Here is a 17,451-nt window from a genome sequence, read left to right on the forward strand (position 1 = left end):
AGTTCATAATAATGAGCTTCTGTGTTGTTGATATAGAGCTGTTCTGGAATCTGTCACCCTAATGCTCATCATTATCACTATAGTGTTGACTGACTAGTGCTCTGAGCTGTAGTTAATGCTCAGACTGTGTGCTTCTGAGTGTTCACTATGCTTCAGTCTGCTCTGGCTGTGTTTTATTCCTCTCTGTTCCTCGCAGAAGCTGTTCCTCCAGCAGATATTAAGCGCAGCGGCTGTATTAAAGTCAACCAATGTAAGTGTCTGATGCTGGACGGCTCCGGCCTCATAGATCTGGGCTCGGTAGCAGACGAGGACGGTTTTTTACTGCGTTTTACACCTCTGCCGTCAGAAACCGGAGACGCTGATGTGCTGCTCTCTTTTAGTCCGTGTTTGTCTTTCTCACAGCCTGAGGATTTCACCGCCACTGACTGCACCGATGTGGCCGCTTGTGTCATCACGAAGTAAGTTTTACATTTACAGCGTTAGCATGATATCAAAATGTAGTTTATTCTGCTAGTGCACATTTGTAGACCGTTTTTACAACATGTGAAATAAGTCTCTGATGTCCCTAGGGTGTGTGTGTGTGTGTGTGTGTGTGAAGTTTTAGCTTAAAATACCACACAAATAATGACTTATAACTCTCTGAAACGGACCCTCTTAAGCTTTGATCCTAATTGAGTGGCGTTTTGGTGACTGTCACTTTAAATTCAAATGAGATTGTGCTTTTTTCCAAAAGAGGGCAGAGCTACAAATGCCTGTGTGTCAGCATAGTGGCAGATTTATAAACAAGACTAACATCCGATGCTAATGAGAGAGATATGGTCACTAGTGGGCGGGGTTTCCCCCTCTGATGACACGTACAAAGGGAGAATGTTAATCAAAGCGTTTCTGCAGACTGTTTTAATCAAACGTAATACATCTTTACCATTAGAAGCTTTTATATTCACACACTGCTGCCACACAACTGTGTTTAAACCAAGCGGCAACCTCCCTTTACTTGCTGGTCTATAAAGGAGGTGTGTTACGGCTCGTTAAAACTCAGTTTTTTAACCACACTTCATTATTGTTCATTTATTCATTTTCAAGAGTTCACACTTAGATATTGTTTGACAACTGTTAGCAGGTTTGGCATGCTGTCCCGGGAGAGAACCCTGAGCTCGGAGATAGGTGAGCCCAGGGCTCCCGCCTGGTCCATAGAGCATGTGAGTGGAGTACGAGATCAGGTGGTTCTCGAGAGCTCCTTGTGGTAAAGGAAGAAAGAGGAGAAGGGGTGGATGGGGGGTTTCTTCGGAAAACGAAGATAAGAGAGTAGTTCTAGCTAGGCTACTTATAGTGAGTTGGGGTTAATCTGATTGGCTAACTAGTGAATGTAGATGAGTGGCCAGCTGCAGTCAATCATGTCACGTGCTCCTCTCGAAATTAGTTTGTGAAACTTCACTTCTGGAAATTAGAGCTGAATTTAGAAAAAGTTCTGAAACAAATCTTTGCGATTAAGCTAAATTAAATATGTCGGCTAATGGATGTCTTCAGTGGAGTGCGTACAACACTGTTTCCTGATCCACAAAAGTAAAGGAGTAAAGAGTAAAAGTGAAGTAAAGAGAAAGTAAAGAGGCTGAATGGAGGAGGCTCGTTCTTTGTCCTCTCTGCAGATGCTCCGTTTAACTGTTTTCTCACTAGTGAAGCTTCAGTTTTTCCTCTGACAAAGTCCGTCATGAAAAAAGCAAATGCACCATGAGTGATGCAACTTACTCTTAAAGAGAATGGGCGATTCTGAATGGGAGACTCTGATTGGTTTAATGCATGTTATGCTCAAAACACACCTTTAACTCTGTTAAACTGTATTTTCCATCATTAAAATAGCAAAATTGGATTCGGACACAGCCGTAATTTTGCATTTGGATCTGCTCTTCAGTGTTTGGACTTTCAGCAGTGAAAAATTAAACCACACTGAACTGAAGTAAACTGAACGTAAACACTGAAAACTGTACTGACACTGTTCCAATTCACTATAATCTTCTATGTGAAGCTGCTTTGACACAATCTACATTGTAAAAGCGCTAGAGAAATAATGATGACTTGACTTAATGCTTTTGTGCCATGCGCTTTAGACTTTGCGCCTGGATCATTAAAATAAATCCCAAGATCTTTATTTACATATCTATCTTCCTCACATAAAGGGTTGGAAACACTTGAGGATGAGTAAATGACATTTTTGGGGTGAACTATCCCTTTAAGCCCACATGCTTTCATCCATACTGGTGTCAATCATTGACTGTTTATAGATGTTGAGGTATAATGTTATATTTTTATTTATATTTCTGTAGGACTCATCAGGACAACAGGCTTATAGATCGGTACTTGAACTACGGCAGACACGAGGGCAGTAAATTCAGCTATAACGACACAACGAAGACACTTTCTGTCACTTATTCCTGTGAGTTCATCTGTGTCTTTCATTTATTACTCACAATTTAAAGTCTTTAGATTTAAGGCATTTAACTGTTCTTATTTTAACATGAATTGGGGCAGCACGGTGGCTGAGTGGTTAGCACCGTCTCCTCACAGCAAGAAGGTCGCTGGTTCGAGTCCCGACTGGATCAGTCGGCATTTCTGTTTAGAGTTTGCATATTGTCCCCGTGCTAGCGTGGGTTTCCTCCGGGTGCTCTGGTTTCCCCCACAGTCCAAACACATGCGCTATAGGGGAATTGATGAACTAAATTGGCCGTAGTCTATGATTGTGTGTAAATGTGTGTATGGGTGTTTCCCAGTACTGGGTTGCAGCTGGAAGGGCATCCGTTGCATAAAACATTTGCTGGAATCGTTGGCGGTTCATTGCGCTGTTAAATAAAGGGACTAAGCCGAAAGAAAATTAATAAATGAATTAATAATGTAATTTAATGCATTTAATTAATGTAATTGTTAGAGAAAACTAAATTAATCAAGTGGCAAAAAGTCATTTTTATTTTGAAATTATAACTTTAATTTTCCATTAATGTATCATTTTAACTAATTTAGTAATTGGCGAGGCAGTGGCGCAGTAGATAGTGCTGTCGCCTCACAGCAAAAAGGTCGCTTGTTCGGGCCTCGGTTGGGTCAGTTGGTGTTTCTGTATGGAGTTTGCATGTTCTCCCTGCGTTTGCGTGGGTTTTCTCCGGGTGCTCCGGTTTCCCCCACAGTCCAAAAACATGTGCTATGGGTGAATTGGGTAAGCTAAATTGTCTGTAATGTATGTGTGTGAATGAGTTTGTATGGATGTTTCCCAGGGATGGGTTGCAGCTGAAAGGGCATCCGCTGTGTAAAACATGCTGGATAAGTTGGTGGTTCATTCCGCTGTGGCGACCCCTGATTAATAAAGGGACTAAGCCATAAAGAAAATGAATGAATGAATAATTTAGTAATTTAGCAAAAACTAATCTGTTTACATTTTCAGGTTCAAGATGCCTTTAAGAAAAAGATTTATGCATATATTTATTTTAACATAAGCTTAATGAACGATCTTAACGTGATTATATACGCTTACATTTCCAACATTCAAACAATTTCCACATGAACTAGAAGTGGCTGCAGACACTTTAATTTCATTTGATGATTTAAGGGCACATAGGTTACCCTTTTGTTCAGGTTTAATATAAGTCTTTTGTGTGTCCAGAATGTGTCTGTGAAGTTTCAGCTCAAAACACCCATCAGATTATTTATTATAGCTTTCAGAAGTTTCTATTTTATAGCTCTGAGCAGCAGGTAGCAGTTTTAGCGAACTGTGTCTTTAAGGCTAGTCCTTCACGCCCACCGTTTCCACGTGCCTGTCAGCGTGCCTTAATCTCCTTCCTCGGCTGTGTCAGACAACAGACAGACATGAAGGAAGCAGATGTCACATAGCGTTTGTGAGAAATACTACAGTAAGAACTTTACCAATGAGTATTTGATGTGTTTGTTGCCACCATGAGTCACACACAATGTCGTTACAAAGTTCACGCACACACACACAGCGCGGACACACACACACACAGACAGACAGACAGCGTGCGCATTTAGCTTTGCACTCTTTTTGCACACAAATGTGACAGAATACAGGTGAATCTCCACTGTATGGATATCTGTTATATTAATGTACAAAATAAACCTGATTTAACGTCCACAAACCAGGATTGAAGCGTCTTTTATAATTGTTCTGAGCTGTGCTAATGAAGTGAATCTGCAGTAAATCGCTGTAATTGATTACACACTTGCTCTGCTTTAAATCATGTTAAACTTGTGAAACTCACTCTTGATCACATTTGATGATGATTGATGACTCTAGCGAACTGAACAGATCTTTTATTCCTGGTTACTTTGCGCTCGTCCTCTCTTGTTGATGTGATTATATGCGTTACTAAGGAGACACGTTAATACGCAGCTGTCAATCAATATTGGTGGGTGGGGGGACCGCACTCCTTTGTCAAGTTGCGGTCGATCTGAAAACCGCTCCAATTGGTCCACCATTTATATGTTGTTAAATTGAAATAAAAGGACTGGGTGTGTTTATTTCACCCCAATATGACGGTCTATACACTATACCTGCACATATGTCTGTCCAAACAGCTTTAAAAGTCTATTTTTCACCATAGGTGCCCTTTTAAGCTGCGGTCCCACTGGATTTTCTCCCCATAGACTTCCATTCATACGCACGCAAATGCAGCAGACCAGAAACGCATGGTCGTGCGACAAGTTTTGCAGTTCGCTGCGTTGGAAAGTTCAAGCTTGGTGAACTCTGACCTGCGAAATCGCATCATGTGATTGCACAAGACCAATCGAAGATCAAAACATGACCTCTGGACAGAAATGTAAAATATGGACCAATCGCTCGTGTTTTTTAATTTCTAATCATTTTGTTTAATCCCGCCCTTTTTCACAGCGCTGTACGACAGAATTTCGCAAGCTAGTGTAACCGCAGCTTTATTTCCAGCTTAAAATCAAATATTCAATAGGGGGCGGGGCTTTATTTTCCTCTCTCATTTTTCACCTGGAGGGGCGTGGCTACGAATAATTAGCTTATAATTCATTCATTCATTTTCTTTTCGGTTAAGTACCTTTATTAAACTGGGGTCGCCACAGCAGAATGAACTGCCAACTTATCCAGCATATGTTTTACACAGCGGATGCCCTTTCAGCTGCAACCCATTACTGGAAAACATCCATACACACCCATTCACACACATACACTATGGACAATTTTAGCCTACCCAATTCCCCTATAGCACATGTCTTTGGACTGTGGGGGAAACCGGAGCACCCGGAGCCGGAGGAAACACACGCCAACACAGGGAGAACATGCAAACTCCTCACAGAAACTCCAACTGACTCAGCCGAGGCTTGAACCAGCGACCTTCTTGCTGTGAGGCGAATGTGCGCAGGATCACCCACTGCGCCACCGTGCTGCCTTTGCTAATAATTCAGGAGGGTTAACAATTCTGACTACAACTATATAAGCTGACCTGTTGTGTTTCTGTGCTATGTTCAGTGTCTCCAGAGCTCCAGCCTCAGACTGTGGTTCATTACCGCTGCGGCCCGAATCGCTCCATCTCCTCCAGCTGGAGTGTGGGTTCGGATTCAGGTTCAAGTCTGCCGCTGCAGATGTGGGTGGAGAGTCCGTGTGCGTGTCCGAGCGCCTGCACACTGGTGGATGTGGGTCCGGGAACGATCATCCTCATCATCCTCTGCCTCACCGGGACAGCATACTTCATCACAGGTCAGCCGAAGCCTAATGTTTACAGCAGGGGTGTCCAAGCTCGGTCCTAGAGGGCCGGTGTCCTGCACAATTTAGCTCCAACTTCCTTTAACACACCCACCTGGAAGTTTCTAGTGTACCCAGAAAGAGCTTGATTAGCTGGTTCAGGTGTGTTTAATTGGGGTTGGAACTAAAATATGCAGGACACCGGCCCTCCAGGAACGAGTTTGCCAGACACCTCTGGCTTAGAGAAAGGGTGTCCAAACTCGATCCTGGAGGGCCGCTTTTCCTGGAGTGTTTAGCTCTAAACCTAATCAAACACACCTGAACAAACTGATCAAGCTCTTACTAAATATACTAGAAACTACCTGGCAGGTGTGTTGAAGCTAAACGCCTCAGGACACCAGCCCTCCAGGACCATTTCTGGCCACCTCTGGCTAAGAAAGTGTGTTTATATATACAGATAGATGGGTAACTAGATAGAACAGATGGAGACAGATTTATCTGTGCAATTTAAAGGCTTAATTAGGTTAACTAATTGACAGAGGTGGGTAGTAACGAGTAGTAACATTTACTTCGTTACATTTACCTGAGTAAAATTATTGGGTAACGTGTACTTTTTGAGAACATTTAAATATGTGTACTTTTACTCAAGTACATTATTAGAGAACAATCAGTACTCTTACTTCGCTACACTTGGCGGTGTTCCTCCGTTACTGTCGAATGATAATAAATATGATTCATATGGCTTATTTGCAAATACCGCGAGGTGCCGCAAATATCCAACACAATCTCACTGCAATTCGTAACTTTTTTTTAGTGGTTAATTCGTACGATCTAATTCGTACAATTTAGTACGATTTGCTCATCCTCCAATGACGGTTGGGTTTAGGGGCGGGGTTAGGTGCCACGCCTCCTTTTTAAAATCGTACCATTTCGTACGACTGAACTCATACGAATTCGTAAAATTAGCCACTAAACTGTCAAAACGTAAAATACTTACGCTTTCTCGTGAGATCAGGCTGAAATATCACGAGGCGCCGCATTGGTTGTGAGGTTGGTTTTGTGATTGTATATACACAAGGGTTTTCTGTGTGGATGTGGAAAAGTTTCTTAGAAGGTAAACAAATATTGTATTCAAGTTAAAAAGAAAAGGAATATTTGCATTTATTATGTCAATACAAGCAAAAAAATGTACCTTTCTAGTACAACTTATTATTATTATGAGAAAGTTTCATATACATAAAAAAATGGACGGGATCAAAGCCAAATTTTGTTCATTTCCTTCAAGAGACTAAGGACTACTGCAAATGTTTGAAGAACATTGTTAATAAAAAGCAAAGAAGACGTACTATTCTTAAAGAATATAAGATTTTCAATTACTGAATGTTATATATATATATATATACAAATATATAAATAGGAGGAGAAGCACTTTAGCTTCGAGAGCAACACCGTGTAAGTACATTTAGACTTGTTTTCAGTTGCTGTGTTTGGTTAGAGAACACTTAGACTTGTTTTCAGCTGGTTGTGTATTGGTTGTAGGACATTTAAAAGTGTTTTCAGCTATCTGTGTTTAGTACTAGAAAGTTTACCCACTGTTTCCTTGGTTACTGTAAGAGCTTGTGTGTCGAGCCGGACGTTTTTCGCGCCCCGCCGCTGCAGTTTCGGGTGTTTTTTACTGTGGAGGCGTGTCCAAACGCCAGGTAAAGACTATATATTAAGGGCTATAGACTATATACTATATACTAAGAGGGAAGAAATCACTTTCCCGAACTCTCGCATTTAATCACTTGTTGTCTTCAAGAAATGACTAAAAACGCAACTGTTTAGTCTCCACTTTCCTTCCTAATCTGTAACTGCCTCTCTCAAAAAATAAATAAAATTTACTAATGCTTAGTTCTAAGACTTTACACACCTGAAACTTGTCTATAGCACTTGTTCACTGCTGCTCTTATAGTTGTGTAAATTGCTTCCTTGTAAGTCGCTTTGGATAAAAGCGTCTGCTAATTGACTAAATGTATATATATATATATATATATATATATATATATATATATATATATATATATATATATATATATATATATATATATATACACACACACACACACACACACTGGCATGTATTTTTGTGTATAGTACTGTATAATTCTTTATTTGTTGTTAATAAAAATAAATAAATCAATAATTTTTTTTAAAAAAGAGGTTGTGAGGTTGCTATAGAGACGCGTCTTCGCGTTTCGGTTAGAGCGCGCGCGCGCCTGTTAGGCAAGGCAAGGCAAGGCAAGTTTATTTATATAGCACATTTCATACACAGTGGCAATTCAAAGTGCTTTACATAAACAGGAATAAAAGAAACAATTATAAGAGAAATAAAAACAAGCATAAAAATGGTAAGAATAAAAATAAAATAAAATAAAAGCTGATAAAATGTGTTATAAAAGAGTTAAAAAGAAGAGAAAAACATAGTAGTTCGATCTGTCGGACGTAGCACAGTGCTCATTCAGTAAAGGCACAGCTAAACAGATGTGTTTTCAGTCTTGATTTGAATGTGCCTAATGTTGGAGCACATCTGATCATTTCTGGAAGCTGATTCCAGCAGCGAGGGGCGTAGTAGCTGAAAGCTGATTCACCCTGCTTTGACTGAACTCTTGGGATTTCTAATCTATTTGATCCTAAAGATCTGAGTGATCTGTTAGGTTTGTATTCAGTGAGCATATCTGTAATGTATTGAGGTCCTAGGTCATTTAGTGATTTATAGACCAGTAATAATACTTTAAAATCTATTCTAAATGTAACTGGGAGCCAGTGTAAAGACCTGAGGACAGGTGTGATGTGCTCTGATTTCCTGGTTCTGGTCAGAATTCTGGCCGCAGCGTTCTGGATGAGCTGCAACTGTCTGACTGTCTTTTTGGGAAGGCCAGTGAGGAGGCCATTACAGTAATCCACCCTGCTGCTGATAAAAGCATGAACAAGTTTCTCTAAGTCTTCACTGGAAACAAAGCATCTAATTCTTGCAATGTTTTTGAGATGATAGTATGCTGATTTACTAACTGCTTTGACATGACTATTGAAACTCAGATCTGACTCCAGAGTCACACCAAGATTCTTGACCCTATTTTTTGTTGTTTGACCCTTAGAGCCAAGGTACGCATTCACCTTGAGAACCTCATCTCTGTTCCCAAACGCAATCACTTCAGTTTTCTCTTTGTTTAACTGAAGAAAGTTTTGGCACATCCAATTGTTAATTTCATCAATGCATTGGCAGAGGGTGTCAATGGGGCTGTAGTCATTAGGCAGTAAGGCTAGGTAGATCTGAGTGTCATCAGCATAGTTGTGGTAGGAGATTTGGTTCTCTCTCATTATTTGGCTCAGAGGGAGCATATAAAGGTTGAACAGGAGAGGTGCCAGAATCGAGCCTTGTGGGACTCCACATGTCATGGGTGTCCACCCTGACCTATGGTCACCTATACTGACATAGTAACCTCTTCCTTCAAGGTAAGATCTGAACCATTTGAGGACCGTCCCAGACAGCCCAGCCCAGTTTTCCAGCCTATCCAGAAGTATGCTGTGATCGACAGTGTCAAATGCAGCACTGAGATCAAGCAGTACCAGCACTGTTAGTTTGCCTGAATCTGTATTTAGGCGGATGTCATTGATTATCTTTATAAGGGCGCTCTCTGTACTGTGATGTGGTCTGAAACCAGATTGAAAATTGTCCAAACACCCCTTGTAGTTTAGGAACTTGTTAACCTGGTTAAAAACAACTTTTTCAATGATTTTGCCAATGAAAGGGAGATTTGAGATGGGCCTGTAATTGCTCAATATAGTGTTATCTAGGTTGCTCTTCTTCAAGAGGGGTTTAACAACTGCAGTTTTAAGTGAGTTAGGAAAAATCCCCGAGAGAAGTGAAGCATTTACCACTTTTAGAAGATCCATTTCTAAGCAGGTCAACACCGTTTTAAAGAATGATGTGGGGAGCGTGTCAAGACTGCAGGTTGATGTTTTCATAATTTGCACGATCTCTTCTAAGATTTTGCCATTAATTGCCATGAAATCGGACATAATGTCTGATTTCTTAAGTTGTGGTTGAGCTAGTCTGACGTCGACACAATTTGGCTGATTGGATGAGCTGATTGTCTTTCTGATATTATTGATCTTGTCAGTAAAGAAATGAGCAAACTCATTACATTTGCTTTCAGAGAGTAGCTCACTGGGAATCCGACTGGGGGGGGGTTGTGAGTTTCTCTATCGTTGCAAAGAGTTTACGAGCATTGTTTACGTTGCTGTTTATAAGGCTTGAAAAGAAAGTCTGCCTAGCAGTTTTTAGTTCCATATTAAAAGCACGAAGACTGTCTTATAGATATTATAATGGACTACTAGTTTGGTCTTTCTCCACATACGCTCAGCTTTTCTGCACTGTCTTTTCGCCATTTGTATTTTTAGGGACCTAGTCCAAGATCCCCTTTGCCTGCTAGTTATCTTCTTGGCTTTAACAGGAGCAATGTCATCTATGACATTTTTAACTTTAGAGTTAAACAAATCAAGAAGAGAATCAACAGAGTCTGCAGATATACTTGGTGCTAGCGATATGGCGACATCTGCGAAATCCGCGAAGCACTGTCACGCTGTATGTGCAGTGAGTCTATTAGATCAGATCACCCGACCTCAAGTTCAGTCTATGTTTTTACTCCAAGCTGTCAACAAGAACAGTTTCATAATGTGATGGACGCATCGAATTGACAACACATACATGAATGACCGCTCCAACCTGAAAAAAAAACAGGTAGCGTGAGTGTCAACATTATCCCAATTTGAACCTTATTAATAGTAACTATGGAATAACTAAAGGAACTGCTGTTTAACGGAATAACTGATCAGCCCTGCACATATTAGTCATTCACACTGTTAACCATTAAAAATATAACATTTAAACATTATTTTTTAAACATAAAATAGTGTGTGTGTGTGTGTGTGTGTGTGTGTGTGTGTGTGTGTGTGTGTGTGTGTGTATATATATATATATATATATCAGAATCAGTTTTATTGCCAAATGTGCTTCACACACACAAGGAATTTGTTTTGGCTACAGAAGCTTCCAGTGTACATAAAGTGACAACACAAAATAAATAAATATGAAAAATAAAAAAGACGATAAACATTAAACAGATGCAGTTAGTCAAAGAATCTGGATGTTGAATTGTGTGTACCGACTGTTATAAATATACAGGTTATAAGGTGCTGTGTACAAGTGCGTATGAGAAAGTATTGCACATATTTATTGCACAGTAGGGGAATATTTAACTGTTCATAAGGTAGATCGCCTGAGGAAAGAAACTTTTCCTGTGTCTGGCTGTTTTTGTGCTTGGTGCTCTGAAGCGCCGACCAGACGGTAACAGTACGAACAGGTAGTGTGCTGGGTGTGAGGGGTCCAGAGTGATTTTGCGAGCCCTTTTACTCACTCTGGAAGAGTACAGTTCTTGAGGTGTAGGAAGGGTTGTGCCAGTGATTCGTTCAGCAGTCCGGACTATTCGCTGTAGTCTATGGAGGTCGGTTTTGGCAGCCGAGTCGAACCAGACAGTGATATTGTCTGGTGATGGCGGAGACGGTGATTCAAATGTTTCATTGACCTCTTCATTTTTTTTAAAAACACAGATTTCTTTACAATTGAACGGCTTTTCTGATGCAGATACTGGTGTCCAAAAAAACAAACATTTAAAATTTATGAAAAATTAAAAAATATCTTACACATACCTTAGGAATACCAACTTGTTATAGCAGAAAACTTGGCATTTTAAAACCTTGACTTTTCCAAACTGCGATATACCTTGAAAACGGTTATCATCCCATACCTAATATATATATATATATATATATATATATATATATATATATATATGAAATGAAAAGTAACTTGTAACTATTTACTTTTATTTTTTCATCAGATACTTTTTACTTTTACTCGAGTAACTTAAGATGATTACTTTTACTTTTACTTGAGTAAAGATTTCTGCAAGTATTTGTACTTTTACTTGAGTATAAATTTTGGATACTCTACACACCTCTGCTAATTGGGTTAATTAGGCAAGTTATTGTATAACAGTGGTTTGTTCTGTTGCCAACTGAAAACAAAAAGCTTAAGGGGGCTAAAAATATTGACCTTAAATTGGGTTTAAAACATTAAGAACTGCTTGTATTCCAGCCGAAATAAAACAAATAAGACTTTCTCCAGAAGAAAAAATATTATCAGACATACTGTGAAAATTTCCTGAATCTGTTCAACATCATTTGGGAAATATTTGCACAGGAGGGCGAATAATGTCCTTAACTGTATATCGATATTAATGTACTGTTGTGTTGTGTCTCCTGCAGGGTCGTGTGCGCTGCGGCCCTTCAGGAGCAGTAATGGTGTCCTGATGGCCCCAGAGGACAGTGTGTGGTGTATGATCTGCCATCGTCTCACCGAGGGCCCCGGGGCCGCCAGAAAGAGGAGCTGCTCACTGAGAGACACACTGTGAGAAACACACAGCACTGGGATCGGTCACGATAAGAGCCTGTCCACACAAACAGCCAGGGTGAAGATTTTCTGAAACTCTGGGTACTGTGTGGTTGTGTGGACGCTACACAAGGATACCACACGAGTTTTCACCTCATGATGTCAGTGTGTGTGAGGTTTTCTCCTTTCTGATTGGCCGACACGACTGGGTTCACACTAAACATTGAAGATGATGCAAAATTCTGCACTTTCGCGGCAAATGCATTGCATATTTCTAGAGCCTACAGCTAATCAATCTGGAGGGCATTACAGCTCTAAAGAAAAATATAAATGATCTTAAATAAAACAAATACATTTATAGAGATGGTATACAAGTATACAACTTCACTCACCTGGGAAATGGAGGCCACATGAATGGTTGGTGAGCACAATTAAATGCACACAGCATCCCATATCATCTGATAATTGTAGGAAATAATCCCAAAAGGCAATTGAATGTGTAAAGCAACATTAAAGGGCACCTAGGTGACCCCTTTTTTCATATTTAATATAAGTCTTTTGTGTGTCCTCAGAATGTGTCTGTAAAGTTTCAGCTCAAAACACCCATCAGATTATTTGTTATAGCTGTCTGAAGTGTCTGTATTATAGGCGGTAAAACTTGGTTGCTGATTTTTTGTACTGGGCCTTTAAGGCTAGTCCTCCCCGCCTACCATTTCCACGTGCCTGTCAGCAACATGCCTCAAATCGCCGCCCTCGGCTGCCTCAGGAAACAGATCTCACGTCACGTGTGTGAGAAATACTACAGTAAGAACTTTAACAATCAGTATTTGATGCATTTTTTGTGAGTTGCAACCACGAGTCACACACAAAGTCGTTACAAAGTTCACGCACACACACAGCAAGGACACACACACACACACACATAGCACAGACACCCACACACACACACACACACACACACAGAGAAAGAGAGAGAGCGCGCGCACGTGCGTTTAGCTTCGCACTCTATTTGCACACAAATGTGACAGGATACAGGTGAATCTCCACTGCTGTAAGGATATCTGTTATGTTAATCAACAAAATAAACCTGATTTAACGTCCACAAACCGGGATTGAAGCGTCTTTTATAATTGTTCTGACACGCGGCTGTGCTGATGAGGTAAAGCTGAAGTGAATCGCTGTAATTCATTACACACATGCTCTGTTTTATAACATTTTAAACTTGTGAAACTCACTCTTGATCACATTTGATGATGATTGATGATCCTAGAGAACTGAACAGACCTTTTATTCCCGGTTGCTTTGCGCACATCTGGTCTTGTTTATATGATTATACACGTGACTACATGTTAATACGCACATCTGTCAATCAATATTGGTGGGCGGGGGGACTGCACTCCTACATAAAGTTGCGGTCGATCTGAAAACCGCTCCAATTGGTCCACTGTTTTTATGTTGCTAAATTTGAGGACTGGGTGAGTTTATATCACCCTAATATGACAGTTTATACACTAAACCTACACACATTTCTGTCCAAACAGCTTTAAAAGTAGATTTTTCACCATAGGTGCCCTTTAACCAACACAAAAATGCAATGTATATGCCGAGTTCATCGGCTAATCAGCCGAAATCAGCTGAGGTGATGAGACAGCGAGCAGTGAGACCTAGCTGTCACTCAAATGGCCACGCCCTTAATTATGCAGACTTAATATAACTTAATGAAAACAAAACGGATGAGGTATAAATAAATTCACCCCCTCACAGTTGGCATGAAGGTTAATCATGGCTATATGCACCAAAGCCATCATTTGTACCAGGCTGTAAGCATGTTTTTATCAGCTGTAAAAATGGCCAATTTCCCATTGCAGTCAGAAATGACCTGGACTCCCTGGAGCCAGCCCCCCAAGGCGAGTCGATGAATTGCAGTCTTAGTTACTTCCGTATTGGCTTCCCGAGGGAGAGCGGGAGGTTGCCGCTTGAGTTCCACCTTCAAACAGTCCTAGATAGTGACTCCCACACCTTATTGGATGTTTTATTGATCCTTTTTCTAACATTAATTGGTGGCAGTCATTTGAAGAAGTCTGTGCTTAGCACGAGCCTTATGAAAACTTTCTGTTGCCTGAGGGCAACACTATGCTGTAGAGGGTTAAGCTTAAGTATCCAAATGTTTTCAGCTGCACGCGCCACTTAATGTCAGGTGACTCACGCTCTGCGCAGCCTTCATCGTCAGCTCGTGCAGTATTGAACAGACACACGTCACTTCATAACTACAGCGACTGCTTTTCCACTGAACTAAATTTATTTTTGATGTCTTGGTCACACTATGTGGAGGGCACACAAATTACCTTGCGGGCTGCCAGTTGACCCTTCGCTAAGGCACACCCAAAAATCGCCACCCACCAATCGTGGCTTAGCAACCGTAGCTACGCGCACGAGCTCTGTCAAGCTTTCGAGCGAGGAAAACAGGCCAAAGCTTTGTGCATAAGGATTGTGCAAATCTGACACCGGTATCCTAAAAGTTTGGACGGGGTGGTGGATTTGTTTTCCCTTTTCAAAAAAAAAACCCAAGAGGGGAAATGCCAGCGTGGATCAAGCTCTGTGAGGGGCGCTAAAGGAGCGAGACAGTCATAGACAGCAATAACTCACACACCTCTTCCCCTAAACAGATCTAAACTGTGTTTCCTACAAAAACTCAAAGCAGGTTCTGTTTCCCAGCTGTTGGTTACTTTTTCTTCCGCTCGATATTGTGAGCACTGCTCCGTTTAAGCCATCGCAATAGTAGTTATACTAATAGCAATCATATCTCCATCTGTTTCAAGCTACGAATATTTGGATTACATATCAACAGAACAAAACCGAGATATGATCACAATCTGAGCACTTGCGATCACCCGCAGCTGTTTTTCAGTCATTTATATCCCTCATGTCCATTTCAGAGCTACAAATCACTGAAGTTTTCGTCCGTCTTTAGAAGATTTTGTCATTGGTGACGACGTTATACCAGGTTAGAGTCTGCTTTTATATTTGGTGTCGGATTAATATTTGCTGGTAGGGAACATCTATTTGTTCACTTCTGCTATTTATACTTTGATTTGCATTTTAATTGATTTATTTTTTCCACTTAACTGCAAATTAGAATAGAAACGGTCTAAAAAGCACACAAACATGCTGACAGCTATAGATATTGTACATTGTTATGGGTCAACGATGCTAATATTCAGCACAAGTCCATCAATTTCCCCTTTCTGGCTGTTCTCTCTATGAATGAATTCTGTAGAAGCGATGTCCATGTGTGTTTCCTCGTCGGTTAGTAAAGCTGCTGTCACACTGGGCTTTGTGTGTGCGAAATTCTGTCGTACTGTGCTGCGAAAAGGGGCGGGATTAAGCAAGATGATTAGACATTTAAAAAAGCGAGTGATTGCTCCATGTTTTAGATTTCTGTCCAGAAAGGTCCTGTTTTGATCCTCGATTGGTCTCACGCAGTCAAGTGATGCGATTTCGCAGGTCAGAGTTCACCAAGCTTGAACTTTGCACTGCAACGAACTGCGAAACTTAATGCATGACCCAGCGTTTCCGGTCTGACGCATTCGCGTGCGTATGAATGGAAGTCTATGGGAGGAAAAGTCCAGTGTGACCGCAGCTTCACACTATATTTTATTGCACAACATTAGTCTATCAGGATTTTTGTCTTTAGAAAAAGAGAAATCTCGGTTTAATTAGTTATTATTAGATCATTTTTAATATTCACCTCTCCTGCTGTGCATGAACTAAGCTGTTGAATGTTCAGCGTATGAGCCGGCTAGGCTAACCTAGCTTCAATTTTGATTCAATTATTCTCTAATCGGTCGCCTTTTATGTGGTGAATATACCCCTGTAATGCATACTGCAGTCCTTTTTTGTCTGGCTTTCTCAGAAATCTCACCTGCTCGCCAAAACTGATTAATTATATCCCTGGGAATGTCTGACACCGGCACATAGACACTGTAATAGATGTGCCAGGCATGAAAGCTTGACAGGCGTAGCAACAGGAACTAAGTAGGGCAGGGCTTAGCAAAGGGTCAACTGAACAGCCCTGCTTTATGGTTTTTGCTACATCACCTTCCCACGTTTGTCACAAATTAAGTGACATCACCCGGACAGAAGAGCTTATCCGGACGCATGCTTTTTTTTTGGAGTCAAACACTTTGGACAACACTTGAACAAAATTTAAGACCTCCTAAAAACGTGATTAAGACTGTTCAATACTTTTTAAGGGCCTTCATTTTCTTATAATTGATTGATCAACTTTTAATACATTTGAAGACCCTGCGGTCACCCTGAAAATGCAGCACAGCGCCCTCTAGTGGTTTTGCAAAAACAAAAACATAGCTCCTGCGACATATTTGGCGCTCTCCAGAAATGTATATAGGGGTACATAATCAGAATGAGCCTGGGTTGTGTAAAGGACACTATAGAAATAAAGATGAACTGGATATATATATATAAGTGAGCACAAGCAGAATGATTAAAACGGTTTCTTAAACTTTATTGATTAGAAGTCCAGTCGAGATTCACAAAAATAGTGCGCTACATAGAAATACAAGTGAATTTCATTGAAATTATAGACATTTATTAAGTTATAGGTCTATCTTATTAATAAAGGATCAAAATGTTAGCTTATCTGCAAAAGATATGAAGGCCTTTGTGCAATTCGTTCTCCTTTTAACCTAAAAATGTGTGTAGATCCGGTGGCGAACAGATGAACATCATTCTGCTTCAGCTCATAGTGTTTAGTGCTCATCTTCTGCATCCACATTCACTGCAGAAAATGACTCTTATTTAGAGTTTTCATCCTGTTTCTAGACTAAATTAATGATATTTTTTAAATCAAGTAGCATTTTTAGACATGTAAAAAATATTGATGTGTTTTCAGCAATAATAAGTCCAAATTAAGTGAGTTTTTAAATAAAAACAAGCTAAATAATCTGCCAATGAGGCAAGTAAAATAAACTTACTGCAAACTGAAAGCATGATTATTTTACTTATTTATTATTAATTATTTAGCTTGTTTTAAGACTAAAAACTCACTTAATTTTGACTCATTACGTCTGAAAACAAGACAGTATTTTTTACTAGTCCAGAAAATGCTTCTTGATTTAAGATTTTATAGTTTTGTACGAGAAACAAGACAAAAAGAAAAGGAAAAGCTTGTTTTTTTGCAGTGCAAGTGTTACAGATTAATCTTGTGTGAATAATTCTCCAGTTTCAAAGT

The 17,451-nt window shown here is 40.2% G+C and overlaps 1 protein-coding gene across 1 annotated transcript; it reads left to right on the plus strand.

Moving 5' to 3' along the window:
- Positions 1-140: 140 nt before the first annotated feature.
- On the plus strand, positions 141-13,106 carry LOC130234199 (uncharacterized). The gene is made up of 4 exons (XM_056464480.1): positions 141-458; positions 2,322-2,431; positions 5,495-5,722; positions 12,077-13,106. The coding sequence occupies exons 1-4, from the start codon at positions 148-150 to the stop codon at positions 12,220-12,222; spliced, it is 795 nt and encodes a 264-aa protein (XP_056320455.1). The 5' UTR covers positions 141-147; the 3' UTR covers positions 12,223-13,106.
- The last annotated feature ends 4,345 nt before the right edge of the window (positions 13,107-17,451 follow it).

This window comes from Danio aesculapii, chromosome 8, assembly GCF_903798145.1.
Source record: "Danio aesculapii chromosome 8, fDanAes4.1, whole genome shotgun sequence".
In the NCBI taxonomy this organism is placed as follows: Eukaryota; Metazoa; Chordata; class Actinopteri; order Cypriniformes; family Danionidae; genus Danio; species Danio aesculapii.